Below are 13,544 nucleotides of genomic sequence, written 5' to 3' on the forward strand. Positions count from 1 at the left end.
AGCACAGCACAGCTTTGACACTGAGGGGACAACCAGGGGTACAAAAAATTGATTGTGTGGACACCAAAGCTGTGAGCTTCATCTGTAGGCTGAACACACAGCCACTATACATCGGATTGCTTTTCTGCTGGAGAGATGATGGCTGAGGCTAGAAAAAGATGTGTTTTAGAACAAAGGAAGTTCAGAAATGACACAACTTATACCAAAAGAATTAATCCTCACTGAAACAGCGCTGACTTACTAAAAATGACTACCACTTCAGAAACAAAGGCTTAATTCATGCTAATTTTTACACGTTACCCCCTAATGATGCTGAATAGCTTGGAAGGGATACACAGCCTCGGCTTACGAGGTTTAATCCAGCCTGTATTAGGGGCTGCATCTTGTGACGATCATCCCCTGCTTATCCCGGCACGGCTCTGCCCCGTTTTGTGTCAGTCACATCCTGCACTCACCAAACACTTCTCCGGGCTGCTCAGCCCAGCCGCTCCAGCTGCTGAGCCACCGTTTCGTAACCTGACAATGCCTTTTTACACCGTTTACAAATAATTTGCATCCGTCCGGCGGCTCTCCGAGTGCTCACATTACATTCGGTTTGACACCACTGACAACTAAAGAACGCTGAAGGAGAAATGCCATCCATTGTTACTTATCGGCGGCCATCTCCATCCTCAAAAATCCCCAACGAAAACAAACACAAAACTCTGCACTGAGCTCAACACGCTGTTAACAGGCTTCTCCCTTTCCAGCAAGTCTTTTATTATTCAGAGCGCATCTGCTCAGCCGGGCCAAGGCAGGCAGCAGCCTGCTCTGCTCCCCCCGCTTTGCTGCATCACATCTGAACGGCTCCTGCATTCCTGGCTTTATTCCCTGGGGCATTTCCCTGTGACAAAGCGCCGGGACAGGAGCGCGCTGGAGTTCTATCTCTAAACTTTGCCGGAGCCGCGCAGCCGGCCCCGGGTCCGCAGCCGTACCCGCTTCTGAGGGTTTGCACCAGTTTCCCCCGGTTTGGAGCCCGGCATCACCCCTCGGGGGCTGGGAGATAAGTTTGAGTCTGGTACAGAGTTTTCTCCCTCCCTGCACTTGGCAGCTGCTCCCAAACCGCATTCCTGATCCGGTTTCTGGCTGAGCCGGAGCTCTCAGGTTGAGCCGCGGCCAAGCCTCGTCTCCGGCTCCTCTCCGCGGTCCCTCCTCCCGGCGAGGGGAACCCGACCCGGCATGAGGACGATGGGGCCGAACCTCCGCGCTTTCCCCGCGCACCCCGGGACATCCCCCCGCCGCGCATCCTCATCCTCACCCTCACCCTGCCCGCAGGCTCCGCGCTGGATGGCGATGATGGGCGGCTGCCGGAGGAGCTCGGCGCGGCGGCTGGCGGCCCGCAGCTGGCAGTGGCTGGCGTAGGTCACCGCATCGCTGCCGCACACGGGCTCGCTGCTGGTGCACTGGCAGCGCCCCGGGGCCGCCCGCTTGCGCACCGTGGCCGAGGCGGGGACGGCTCCGGGCGGCAGAACGCACTGCAGCCCCTCTCCGCAGGGCGGCCCGGAGCCCCCGCCGCACGCCTCGCCCTCCTCCGCCCCGCACACCCGGCAGCAGCCGCAGGCGTCCAGCACCGGCCCGCCGGGACAGGCTGCGGGCAGCGCCGGGCAGCGCGACCGGTCGCAGCGCTCGGGGCAGGCGGGCTGAGGCGAGGCGAACAGCGACGGCAGCGCGGAGAGCAGCAGGGCCGCCAGCAGCAGCGTCCAGCCCCGCAGCGGCATCGCGGCGGCGGCTCCGGGGCGGCGAGGGGCGGCGAGCGCGGTGAGCGCGCCGGGGGCCGGGCGGCCGCTTTAAGGAGAGACGCGGCGGGGCGGGGCGGGAGCGCGGGCACGGCCCCCCCCGGGCTGGGACACCCCCACACCGCCCCCCCCCGGGACAGCGACACCACCCCCGGGACAGCGACACCACCCCCGGACAGCGACATCCCCTCCCCGGGACAATGACACCCTTCCAGGATAGCGACACCAGCCCGGGACAGCAAGGTTCCCTCCCCGGGACGGTGACATCCCCCCCGGGACAGCGACATTCCCCACCCGGGACAGCGAGATCCCCTCCCCGGGACAGCGACATCCCCTCCCCGGGATAATGACACCCCTCCAGGATAGCGACACCAGCCCGGGACAGCAAGGTTCCCTCCCCGGGACGGTGACATCCCCCCCGGGACAGCGACATTCTCCACCCGGGACAGCGAGATCCCCCCCACCGGGACAGCGACACCACTCCAGGGACAGCGACATTCTCCCCCGGGATAGCGACATCCCCTCCACGGGACAGTGACACCCCTGCCCCGGGACAGCGACACCCGTCCGGGGCACTGACATTCTCCCCCGCCGGAGGTCCGGCGCTGCGGGGCAATTTAGCGGTGAAAGCACCAAAATCGCGACATGCAGATTAAGATCGGGGGGGGGAAAGGCTGATAAGGCGCTCCCGCAAACAAGGAAAGGGGGGTGTGAACGCCTCCCCACCTCATGAATTACGGGGAAACAATCCAAAGCAAGCGCTGATAAGGTTTGCAGCTGATAAGGGGGTGGGGGGAGCGCTGGGCCGGCGCCGTGGCGGAAGGAGTGGAGCGATACATTAATTATATGTAAATGAATGCAAATATCAGGCATCGCCACCGGGAATGGCCGGTGTTCCCGTGAGATTCCCGGCTCGGGAAGGCGCTGGCCGGTACCCGGGGGATGGGAGGAAGGGAAAGATGCTCCCGAACCTCCTGCTCGGCCCCGAGCTTCACCCGAGATGCTCAGAGCCGCAGGGCGAGGTGGATACCAGCAACTAGCAGAAGGTTAATCAACCGAAATAATAATAGGGAAAGAAAAAATAATTTTAAAAAAAAGGTCGTTTTCCACCATCCCACAGGCAGGCTGATCCCATTTATCCGGCAGCTGGGCACCGGCCAGAACCTATGGACAGCGGCCTCTCTGCCATCTGCTCTTTGGGCACATAAAAGGTCCGCTGAAAGGAGGTTTAATTACAACCAAGTGCACTCCGAGGGACAGGGCATCCTTGCCAAAGCTGAGAGGGAACGGTTTAACAGAGCTGGAAACTAAGAAAAGCCTTTTTTTTTTTTTCTCCTAATTACAAGCCGATTAAACTTTTGAACTGACTCCCAATCTATAATTAAGTGTACCTTTATCAGGCGCCGATAACCAAGCGGCTAATGAACTTTACAACCCATTAAGAAAGAGGAAATGCTACTAACTGTTAGATGAGCTGCGACCAAGGAATTGAACTTGACAGCAACTATATTAACACAGAATAATTCAAAAAAATTTCTCCTAGGAAAAGTTTAACGAGCCACGTGAGCAGGTAGAATCAGCGTCCCAAGCACCAGAATTCAAATGGCTCCAGGGAACACCATAAAAACTTATCAAACTCTGTGCAAAACTTACTAAACTGATGGTTAGTACCTGAACCTTGGAAACCACGTGTATTTCAATGTTCCCAGGTAAGGTTCCAGCGTGAAATCTTTACTTCTGCAGTTTTCCAATAACTTCTATGCTTTGCAAGAAAAGAGATTTCAGGAGAATCACCTGATTTCAGAAGCGACCCAAGCAGTAAAATTAAACAATTCACAGAAAATTGTCTTAACATTAAAATCATTTGCGTTAACAAGTCTAAGAAAAAGCTCGAAAATATTTACAAGTCAAAAATCTTTCAAATGTATAAAATGTATACATACATGTATATACACATATATATGCTCCTATATATATATATATGGGGGATATATATATATATCTATATACATATATATGGATAGGTAGCATGGTAAAATGTTTCCAAGTAAATTAATTATCTATTGCTTATCGACTACTTTTAATAGGCTTTGGGGTTTTATAAGCTTGTGGGGTTTTTTGTTTGGTTTGGGTTTAGCCCCTTTTTAAATGAAGAGAAGTCTTTAAGGAAAGCTGATGAGCTTTTAGCAAGAAACAAACAAACGGACAACAACCCCCACCAAACGAAAAAACACCCCAAAAAACAGATTCAGGAAAAGATCTCATGAACTCCCATTTGGAAGCAGGAGGGAAATATTCAAAGATAAGTGAATTATTGTGTGGTTTCATCCTCCCCAGCCCGGAAAGGCTCTCTGCTCTCCTCTCACATTGCTGTGGTCAGATCACTGACTGCTTGAAGTCACTGGACCCTTATCTCCACAGGCAGGAAAAAATTACACGCAGTGGGAAAGCTCCAGGTTCCACGTCAGCCAGCATCATCAGCTTCAGGCTCTTTTTGGCAAGAATGTAAATCTTCTATTAAGTATTAAAAAGATAGTATTTTATGATATTAATTTTATAGTTGTCATGTAGGTACACAAAATCTGAATATAAACGCCTTGCTTTCCAGAATAACTGAGCTCAGTCTTTGGGGGAGGTTAATAAATTAGCTCACTGGAAAACAGATTTGTTAATTGTCAATCTGATCTGTGTAGAAGTGCCTTAGACCTGAGAGGAGCTGCACACCCAGCAATTATTATTCCTCCTGCACCTGGCACAGAACAGTTCCCCAAGCCAGCAGACATTAGCCACCAGAAAGGCCAAAAACGTGATGTGAAAAACACACTCCGGAGTCTCCGTGGTGAAATATCTCATCTCCTGCTTTTCAAACGGATCCGGGGGATAGGAGGCTCCACCTAGAGATCACACGCTAGAAATTCTCCTGGAGGTACGGAATTCTGGGCACTACTGTCGGGGTTCCAGGGATGCTGTGCCATCTAGGGATGATGTGCCAGCCCTGCCCTGCAATGGGACCCTCGGAGCACCCGGGCATACATGGAAATGGGGAAAGCCAGGAAAGGGTGAAAAAAGGGCACATTTGGCCAGAGAAAACAGGGTAAAGTCTGAGTCTAGAAGGGTCCTGGCCAGAAAAGAGGATGAAGGAGGTTTGGGAAGGTTGAACTGCTGATAGGCTGAGCAAACTGCAACATCTTGGACTTTGCAGAAAAGTTTTCTAGCTTTATTCTCTCTGTTTGCTTCATTATTATCATAATTTGCTTCATGCCTTCCTCTCCGATTTTCTGGGGAAAAAGTGTAACATCCCTACTCTCACCTCCCAAAACGCCAGGACTTCTCCACTTTAACATAACAAGAGAAATCTTACAAAACCTTAAAGAAAAAAACAAAGCTGTAAATACTAGATTCATTGCTACATTCAGAAAAAAAAAATGCCACTGCTTTGAAAGAGAATGGCTTCTCACCAGGGAATTCAAAACTCCACGTTCTTTTCCTGATACAATCTAGCCCTGGCGCTTGACAAGCATTAACTGCTGGCATAATTTACAAACTAAATGAGCCATCAGGGTGTCTTTTGTAAAGCCTGACACGAAGCCAAGCGACCTGCCCCGAGAAACAACTGCTAATCTGCACCGAGTGTGTCTTTGTGGCCAGGTGGCATTTCCTTCCCGTCCCAGGGCAAACCTACCAGCAGGAGCGCACGTAGCACACTGCACACAGTCAAACAAGCGCTGAAACTCCGTAATTTTATAGAAAACAAACCCGAATTCTGCTCCGCCAACTCGCAGCTGAGGGCAGAGGTGACTCTGTGTCCCGACGTGCTCGGTTTGCCATCGGGAGAACGCGGTGCGACAGAGTGGTTGGAATTCCTGCGAGATGCGTTCACCGCGCATCCCGATACGCAAAATTCCACTCGCTTGAAATGCAAATCCCTAATTACAGCGTCAAAAGTGACATTTGGAAGGGCAGCGTGCAACAACTACTGCGCCACTAGCAGTGCCTTCACAAATGAGTACCGGTTTGTTTTCCTCAGAGGTTGCACGGAAAATCTCATGAGAAAAACCCAGGCAGACCCAACTCACAGGGCAGGATTCAGGTTTAAGTTTTCCAGAGCTGCTCTCAGTATTTCACTATTTCACTTCACCTCAGAAGGGCTTTAGCAGCCCAAGAAGGGCCTGGACCATCAATTAATTTAGGCTGTCTATTCTGTTATTAATGTAGGCTGTTCTACAAAGTTCAGATGATTATTAAGACATTAAATGAAGCAGTTAAAAGGTAAAACCACACATAGCTGAGTGAGGGCTTCACTGCTTTAATTTCAACTTTTAGACTAAAAAACTCCCTATCCAATATTTCCCCTTCATTTCTTCCCTCTCACTCTAAAATGGAATTGTTAAAACGACAGTAATATTTCTGTTCCACACCTTCAGAGTGTACATATTAGGTGCACTCTGTAATTTCTCCATCCATTACAATACTTACTGTAAAACCTAAAAAAAAAAAAAAAAACCCAACCAAACAAAACAAAACAAAAACAAAACCACCACCTAACAAAACAAAACAGCAACAAAAAAACCCAAACAAAAAACCCCCCACCAAACAAACAAAAAAACCCTACCAAAAAACCTCCACCACAACCAACCTGGAACAGTCCAGTGACTTAACAACTGGATTCTCCAGTTTTTAAGTATGAAATACACTTTAAAAGCAAATTAGTACTAGACTCGACTGATTTTTAAAGCTAGAATGTGACCCCTAGGTGGTGCTGCCATCCTGATATTCCACGAGATTAAGGCCTATTCCATTTTATTAAACTGTACCCTGGAGCATCACCCCTCAGCAGCTGCCTCCAGGAAAGTGCACTGCAGTCAGTCATTCTATTTTCTGGAAGTATTTTATTTGAACACAGTGAGTTTTAAACTGTTGCCATACAGGATAAATTGATTTTTCTCTTCAGCGAAGGGGCTGAGTGCCCAGCCAGGTGGTGGCAGTGGAATCTGGGTGATTGTGTCCAGGCTGTATTTCAGGAGAGCATCTCCGAGAGAGAACCCTTCCCACCCATCAGTATAAAGACAGAAAAATCCATCTTACATTTTCTTCCCCTGGGATGTTATTTATCAATATCCCTTGCATAAAACTTCCACGGAAGAAACTGAGGACAGCACAAAAAAAATCTGCTCAGTCTGTTCAATTTCATTCTTAGCCTACACAGCCTGACTAGATTGGAAGAATTAGAGACGCTATGGCTGGATAAAGGAGAATCTGATCTCTTACACGCTGAAAAAGAATATATTGCTCTGATTAAATACTTGTCATGGTGCAAAGAAACTCAACCAGACGTTATTTTAAGTTACCCAAACTGATTTATTGACAATTTAAATGTGACATATTTACAGCACTGTTTCTAAAATAATTTAACAATTTTCATAGATTTATAAAAGTACTGATAAATAGGAGACCCTGACAGTGACCAACCACAAATATTTCCCTATGCTACTGAACTACAACAGTAGTTCATTTCTTTTTTCATTTTTCTCTTTTTCCCTCTTTTGGTAAGTTCCATAATGGAGCTGCTTTACCTCCACCCAATGTGTAAAATTGCCAATACCAAAATATAATAAAATGACCATGCAGTGTGAAAGCTGTACCAGAGCAAGTGATTTCAGATGTTAGACTACAGTAAAAATATTACAATGCAAAGTGTCTTCCACACAGAATGTACTTGTGAAAAAATAAGCTTTTAAAGAGCTAATGGTTTATTTTTTATAGAAATTAAAACCTACAATACTAGTACAGACATTTACAGTAATTTCCAATTCTGTGCTAGTTTTCACATATATCTAAAGTCAAACAAAACCAGTAATTTACAGACACCACTGCCTTAAGACAGTGGTCAGTTAGCTTATGGATTAAAAAAAAAAAAATAAACCAAAACCAAAAGAAGGTGCTGATATAATTTAAGGTTTTGCAATTAATTATATTTCATTCTTAGATGACACCAATTATTCTGTCCTGGGATCAACAAATTGCTGTGGTAAAGCCATCCTTATCTCTCAGGCAGGAAGTCAGTTTGGGAGTTGGACAGAAGATGGACTTGCCTGATATGTGTCTTAGGTTCCAGTAGACAAAGAAAGTCTCACAAAGCTGGACAATCAGGATCACAGTAAGCAGCAGCACGAGATATTTGTGGGGTTGGGATTAAAGCAAATGTTGTTTTTCTTTTCCAAAAATGATGAAAAGTACACACCATCTAATCCAATACTTGAAATGTAAAGATTCTCCTCGCTGGCATCACTGATGCCCCATAACACAAGGTACACAAACAACAAATACTCACTTTTTTAAGAACACATATTGCACAGCAGTGGGTGCAACACCAGAACACTGGTACCCCCTGGCATAAATCTTGTTTTAAAGAGCTGTTTCAAACTATGCCATTCAGAGCAACTCCAAGCCAACGCTCAAACCCAGTCAGAATGGTCTGTGTACATCACTAACCCAAAAGTGTTTCAACAATGTGAGAGAAAACACAGGCACTTCAGATTCTTAGTGCACCAAAAGTTATAGGCCACGACTGCAGGACTAGGAACAGTTCAGTACCAATAACAACACAACTAAAGGAGCTCTTCCACTGATCAATACAGAAACAAGAACTGCTCACAAAGCACTGGGAAGGAAATCATTCTCAAAACAGTAACCAAACAATACATTTAAACATTTAAGAAAACATAATCGCTGCAAAGCCTAATGTAACACAACATAAACCCTACTTAGTTAAAAAGATCTAAAGTGTCCAAATTCCAAAGTCCAAATCCTCTTCTCCCCCCTCCAAAACACCACTACATGCAGTCCATGGAAATCCAAATGTGCAAAAAGTTATAACCCACCTTTAGGAGTGCATCAAAAATAAGCTGACTATTCAAAATATTATTTTAGTGGAAATTTTACAGCACCATAACTAGAATTCCAAGGGAGTTCAGAATTCTTGTTCTGATAACAAATCAGTTTGACACCGTTGATCCTAAAGAACAGAAGAAACACTTTGTGCATTTCCTGGTATCTGAAAGTCACGGAGAGAAAAAATTCTCATACATGCCTAAAATCTTACTGTAGTTTAAGATGAAATTAAATAATCACATTTGTTGGCAACAAGTTCTCCAAAACAGAGCATTAGTTGCAAATTTAGTAAATCTGCCAGATTAGGAATTAGAAGTTGCTGGTGCCTTGCTTACTTGCAGAAGCACTTTTTTTTTTCTTTTTAATGCATTTTGGGTTGGTTCCTTTTTTTCCTAAACTGTGCAGTTTGGCCCCTCCCTAGTAAGGGATTAATCACTAGTAAGTGATTTACTATCAGGCTTTGAGAAAATGCCTAAGGTCCATCTCTGACCCTCAGCTGAAAGGCAACACACAAACACATTATATATACCCATGTGTGCACAGGAACACACACACATACATATATATAACAGCAGTGCTCCGGTTCGTTTTGTTTTTTTTTAATTTTATTTTTGTTCTCATTTCCTGGAATTTTCTTTGGTTCAAAGTCCGAGCAAGGAAATTAAAGGACCGAACAAATGGATCATTCTCCAAACGCTTCCAATCCCTACACATCACTAACTGGAAGGCTTGCATCATCCAGATCCACAAGGCCAGGATCCTGTTCCTGAGTGCCATTTTTGCTCCGGGGTTCCCAGGGGCCTCCCCGGTCAGTCACTTTGGGAGTTGATTCTCTTGGAGCGACAGCCTGGACCTTGTAGCTCCTTGGCTTGGCCTTGGTAAAAGACTCGTGAAATCCTCGCTTCTCCAAGGCAGGGGGTTTGTGCTGAGGGGCTGGGGCCACAGGGCTGCCGTGAGGGGCTGTGGAATGTGAGCTGGCTGCGGCTGCGCCGGCAGGACGGACAGCATGGCCGGGGTCGGGAGAAGACTCGGGATGCTCCTGGGAAAAGAAGGGGATGTTGTCAGATAAAGTCTCTGACATCACGTTGGAAAGATGCAGGTTCAGATTACACACTGACAAATACAAAAAAATAATAAACAAAAATGGAGACAGAAAATACACCAAGCGAAGCATCAGCCACGGCAGCAGGAGGCAGGTGCCTTCTCGAGGCACTGCTTTACTGAGGGTGAGCTCACAGCAGGATGTGACAGCAACATCAGCTGCTGCATTTAATGAAATTGAGTTCTTTAAATCAAGCACAGCAGCTCTGCAGACTTTATAATATAGTCCAGCAAATTGAGGCTCCTCATTTTAATAAGCTCTTAAACAACTTCTTGAAGATGCACACTTTAAAGATCATTGGAAGTCACATCTTTCCACAAGAAAAATGTATTCAGACCTATCCATATATCAAGCATTTGTATCCTGAATCCTGAAGTAAAGCACATTTTACTGTACCCTCTTCTTGGGATACCAATTTCTCCCGAAAACCAAACAAAAATTTTAAGCTATCAGGACTATATAAAAATTTCCAAGGTTAATGACCTAGAAAAGAAACTGACACTTAAGCTACTCCTTCCATTCAAGTTACTGTTTTGTGTTTATTATCATTCTTCTGCTGACCTTTACATAACTATCAAAATTATCTTCCACCATTTATTTACTGACAGAAACAAGCCCCAGACTACCCAGGAATGATTTAGTTGTGCGAAGCACAGGCATGGAATGCCATTTGGATGTCCTGGGATAGCCTGACCTCCTGAACAGGAACAAGAAGTTCCTTGGGTTCTGGCACTGCATCCATCAGTTCTGCCAGGATGTCTCAAATCCCTGAGCAGTGCTGGGTTTGAAACACTCTGATCCAAATGCCGTGTGACGTTGCAGTGAACTGTGTGTGCATTAGGAGCTGCAGCTGCTGCCAGTTCTGCCATCACCGGTGTTAGTCCAGGAACTAAAGGAATCTGCCAACCCATGTGCACACACAAATCAAAGCATTTCTCAAGCACATTTGTTAGCAAAAAAAAAAACAACAAACCCCAAACCCATCACAGATGTGTGTCCAAGATGCAAATAGACATCCTAAATTAAATACTTTTTTTTTCTCCAAAGTTTTTCAGTTTCTTTTAGAATGTTATGACATTCTTGTGACAGATGAATTAATAAATTTCACCAAAACGGATTCTGCCAAGTACTACCATATTTCTTTTTATAAATGAGCTTAATGTTATTGGATGAACCTGTGCAACTTCTTTTTGGACTTGAGTCTGGTGTTCAGTTTCACTAAAGAATTTCACATCATTTACATTGTCTTATTTCATACCTGACTTGACACTCCACTTAAGGAAAGAAGCTTGCTTTAGGAGAACTTGTGATTCACTGATTTACCTACTGTTCTTCTTCTTATTATTAATTTTACTTCACCAAACAGGACAAAAGGGGTATTAGGACAAGATCTCTGAATTTTTGCTAAGCTGCCCTGAAGGATACTCAGATTTTATTACCCACACTGGCTGTAATTTCACAGTTAAGAGATTGTGCTGCTGCACTACTCCTAAGGTGCCCTGCTTTGGACAGTGTATTGATTATACATTATCATAAAATGCTTTTATGTTTGAACTAATCATTTCATGCAGAGACCTCATAAGCCATGCAAATCAGGCTACTATAGACCCTTCCAAATCCTAGAGTTACAACGTGCATGTTCTGTGTGCACTCATCTGTATTAGTTTGTGGGCAGCTTCAATTTAATCTTGCTTTGGCGCAGTTTCAAAACAAATGTAAAGTAAAAATGGAAATATGAACTCTCATGCAAATTAGCTTTAGTACTTTCCTATTAAAGTGACATCACATCACTTCTGTTTAAGTATTTACTGTGCTTTGATGTATAAGCAGTGCTTTTGGCGGTTTTAATTTCCAATCATTTTAAAAGCAAGAAAAAAACCAGCGCAAACCTGCGAGTGAACGTTATTATTGATGAGTTAGTTTTCAGTAATGGTAATGACAACAGGTAGCATTATTTTTTAGTTTGTTTTACAGTGCAAATTAGTGTCTAGTCCTAGCCCTCTGTTAAGAAGGCGAGTTTCCATGAGAGCCCACATACGTGCTGCATTCACCAGTTCTTGATGTATACCTCTGTATACAAGGATTCGACAGCCTTCTGGCCTGCCGCATCTGGAACACAGTGCAAAGCTAAGATTAGAGTCACCTGGACTTGGGAGAGAGGACAACAGAGGGAACAAGAAGTGATGCAGACAGTCATAGCTACATTGCTCAGTTAGCCCCACACACACAAAAAAAAAAAAAAAAAGGAAAAAGCATACAGAAAGAATAGTTACCTGCGTGTTTTCATTGCCCCCACAAAGAGAGAATTTGTAACAGGAAGCTTTATTTAGAAGTATGAAGCAGCTATCAAAAATTGGTTGAGTGTTACCAGAAACATGGTATCAATGAAAATTTGTAGTCAAAAGGCATTATTAGATTTCAGATTATGGGGGTAATGATATATTCAGTTTATTACAAAACATCCCAGAGACAGAAAATGAAAAACACAGCATGCAATACCTGAATTGTGAAGTATTCCTGGTGCTACATCTGGACATACTTGGAGACACTGTGACACCCGAGTTTCTCCCACTACTTTCCACAAGTTAATGACCTTTTGTGCTAAACAACTAATACAGTTTAAAGGTATGAAATGCTGGCATCCAGGTGGCTTTGGAAATATTAACACTTGTCACAGTGCCCCAGTTCAGTACTGCAAAATGTTGTTCTCACTGCATTTCCAACAGCAAGAACTAATTCGTGTTAGCTCAGATCTCTTATTTAGATTTTCATCTGTATCTGCATATACAATAAACTATCAGCAATAGAGAATGATAATTTAGCAGTGAGAGTTGTTACAAAGAAATTAGGACATTGTCATTTGATTGCAAAACACAGCAAGTAGCAGAAACACCTCACAGGAATTAGAAAGTTTTAATTTAACTCCCGAACTAGTAATAGCGACAGATCCTACTGGACTTCTCTAGGTTAGCACTGCATTATCTACGTGTTCAAGACAAACGATGCACAGAAAGTCACAGGTAGGACTCAAAAAACTGCTCCACTAAAAACACAAAGTATTTGATGCCAGTCTGGTCGAAAGTCCATGCAAAGAGGCCACGTTACTACAGGACAGGAGAGAGGAAAGGCAAAAGGAAAAAACCAGGACTGAATGGCACGAGTGGACAGGAGCTAATGGCATCTCCTCTGAGTGCAGGGTGACGTACGGAAGCCGCTGATCTCCCGGGTCCGCGCTGCGCTACGATGGCCCCGGAGATGGCCTTGATCCAGCTGTGCATGTCCTCGGGGCTGTCTGCCTGTAAACAACACCACCATGGTCAACAGCAACCCTCAGCCTGCCCACAGCAGCACAACCTCACCCTGCAACCCCCAGCCTGCCCTGCCCACTGTCCCACCACCTGCAGCAGCACACCAACCCCACCACCCTGCTGCTCAGTATCCTACAGAAACCCATGGAAATTCATTTCTCAACCCAGACATTTCTTAAGGTCTTACTCTGAATTTACTATAATATTTGTATTTACTCTATAAAGCAGTAAATAAAGTACCCCGAAGATCACATTCCCCCTGAAAATTGTGGCGTGGTCAAAGTGAAGAAGTGCTGCTATTTCACTTTTAAAGTGTATTATGAACTCTGGCAGAGTCTTGGGTTTGCCCGAAGTTTAAAAAAAGAAATTACCTGCACATAAAAGGTTCGAGAAGTTGTTACAATTTCAAAGAGATTGTCTCTCATCATTATATCACTGCAAATGAAATACAAAAATACTTCAAAAGCA

General features: G+C 45.2%; 2 protein-coding genes across 8 annotated transcripts in view; both read right to left on the reverse strand.

Moving 5' to 3' along the window:
- Window positions 1–1,783, reverse strand: part of HTRA1 (HtrA serine peptidase 1) — a 32,122-nt gene extending 30,339 nt beyond the window's left edge. The window contains exon 1 of one of the 2 annotated variants that reach the window (XM_066190770.1): window positions 1,298–1,783. In XM_066190770.1, the coding sequence (XP_066046867.1) occupies window positions 1,298–1,757 (460 nt within the window). In that variant the 5' untranslated portion in view covers window positions 1,758–1,783. The remainder of the gene's footprint in view (window positions 1–1,297) is intronic. The other variant, XM_066190771.1, reaches the window with a different exon arrangement.
- A 5,306-nt stretch (window positions 1,784–7,089) lies between these two features.
- The window catches only part of PLEKHA1 (pleckstrin homology domain containing A1), a 31,391-nt gene continuing 24,936 nt past the window's right edge, over window positions 7,090–13,544 (reverse strand). For 3 of the 6 annotated variants that reach the window (XM_066190779.1, XM_066190778.1, XM_066190780.1), the window contains exons 10-12: window positions 13,448–13,511; window positions 12,975–13,064; window positions 7,090–9,705 (exon numbers count right to left, since the gene is read on the reverse strand). In XM_066190779.1, the coding sequence (XP_066046876.1) occupies window positions 9,373–9,705; window positions 12,975–13,064; window positions 13,448–13,511 (487 nt within the window). In that variant the 3' untranslated portion in view covers window positions 7,090–9,372. Of the gene's footprint in view, window positions 9,706–11,806; window positions 11,912–12,974; window positions 13,065–13,447; window positions 13,512–13,544 lie in introns of all 6 variants that reach the window. The other 3 variants (XM_066190783.1, XM_066190781.1, XM_066190782.1) reach the window with 3 other exon arrangements.

The sequence above is a fragment of the Chamaea fasciata genome, unplaced genomic scaffold (assembly GCF_029207755.1).
Source record: "Chamaea fasciata isolate MVZ Bird 193981 ecotype frontalis unplaced genomic scaffold, bChaFas1.0.hap1 SCAF_9, whole genome shotgun sequence".
NCBI classification, from domain to species: Eukaryota; Metazoa; Chordata; class Aves; order Passeriformes; family Sylviidae; genus Chamaea; species Chamaea fasciata.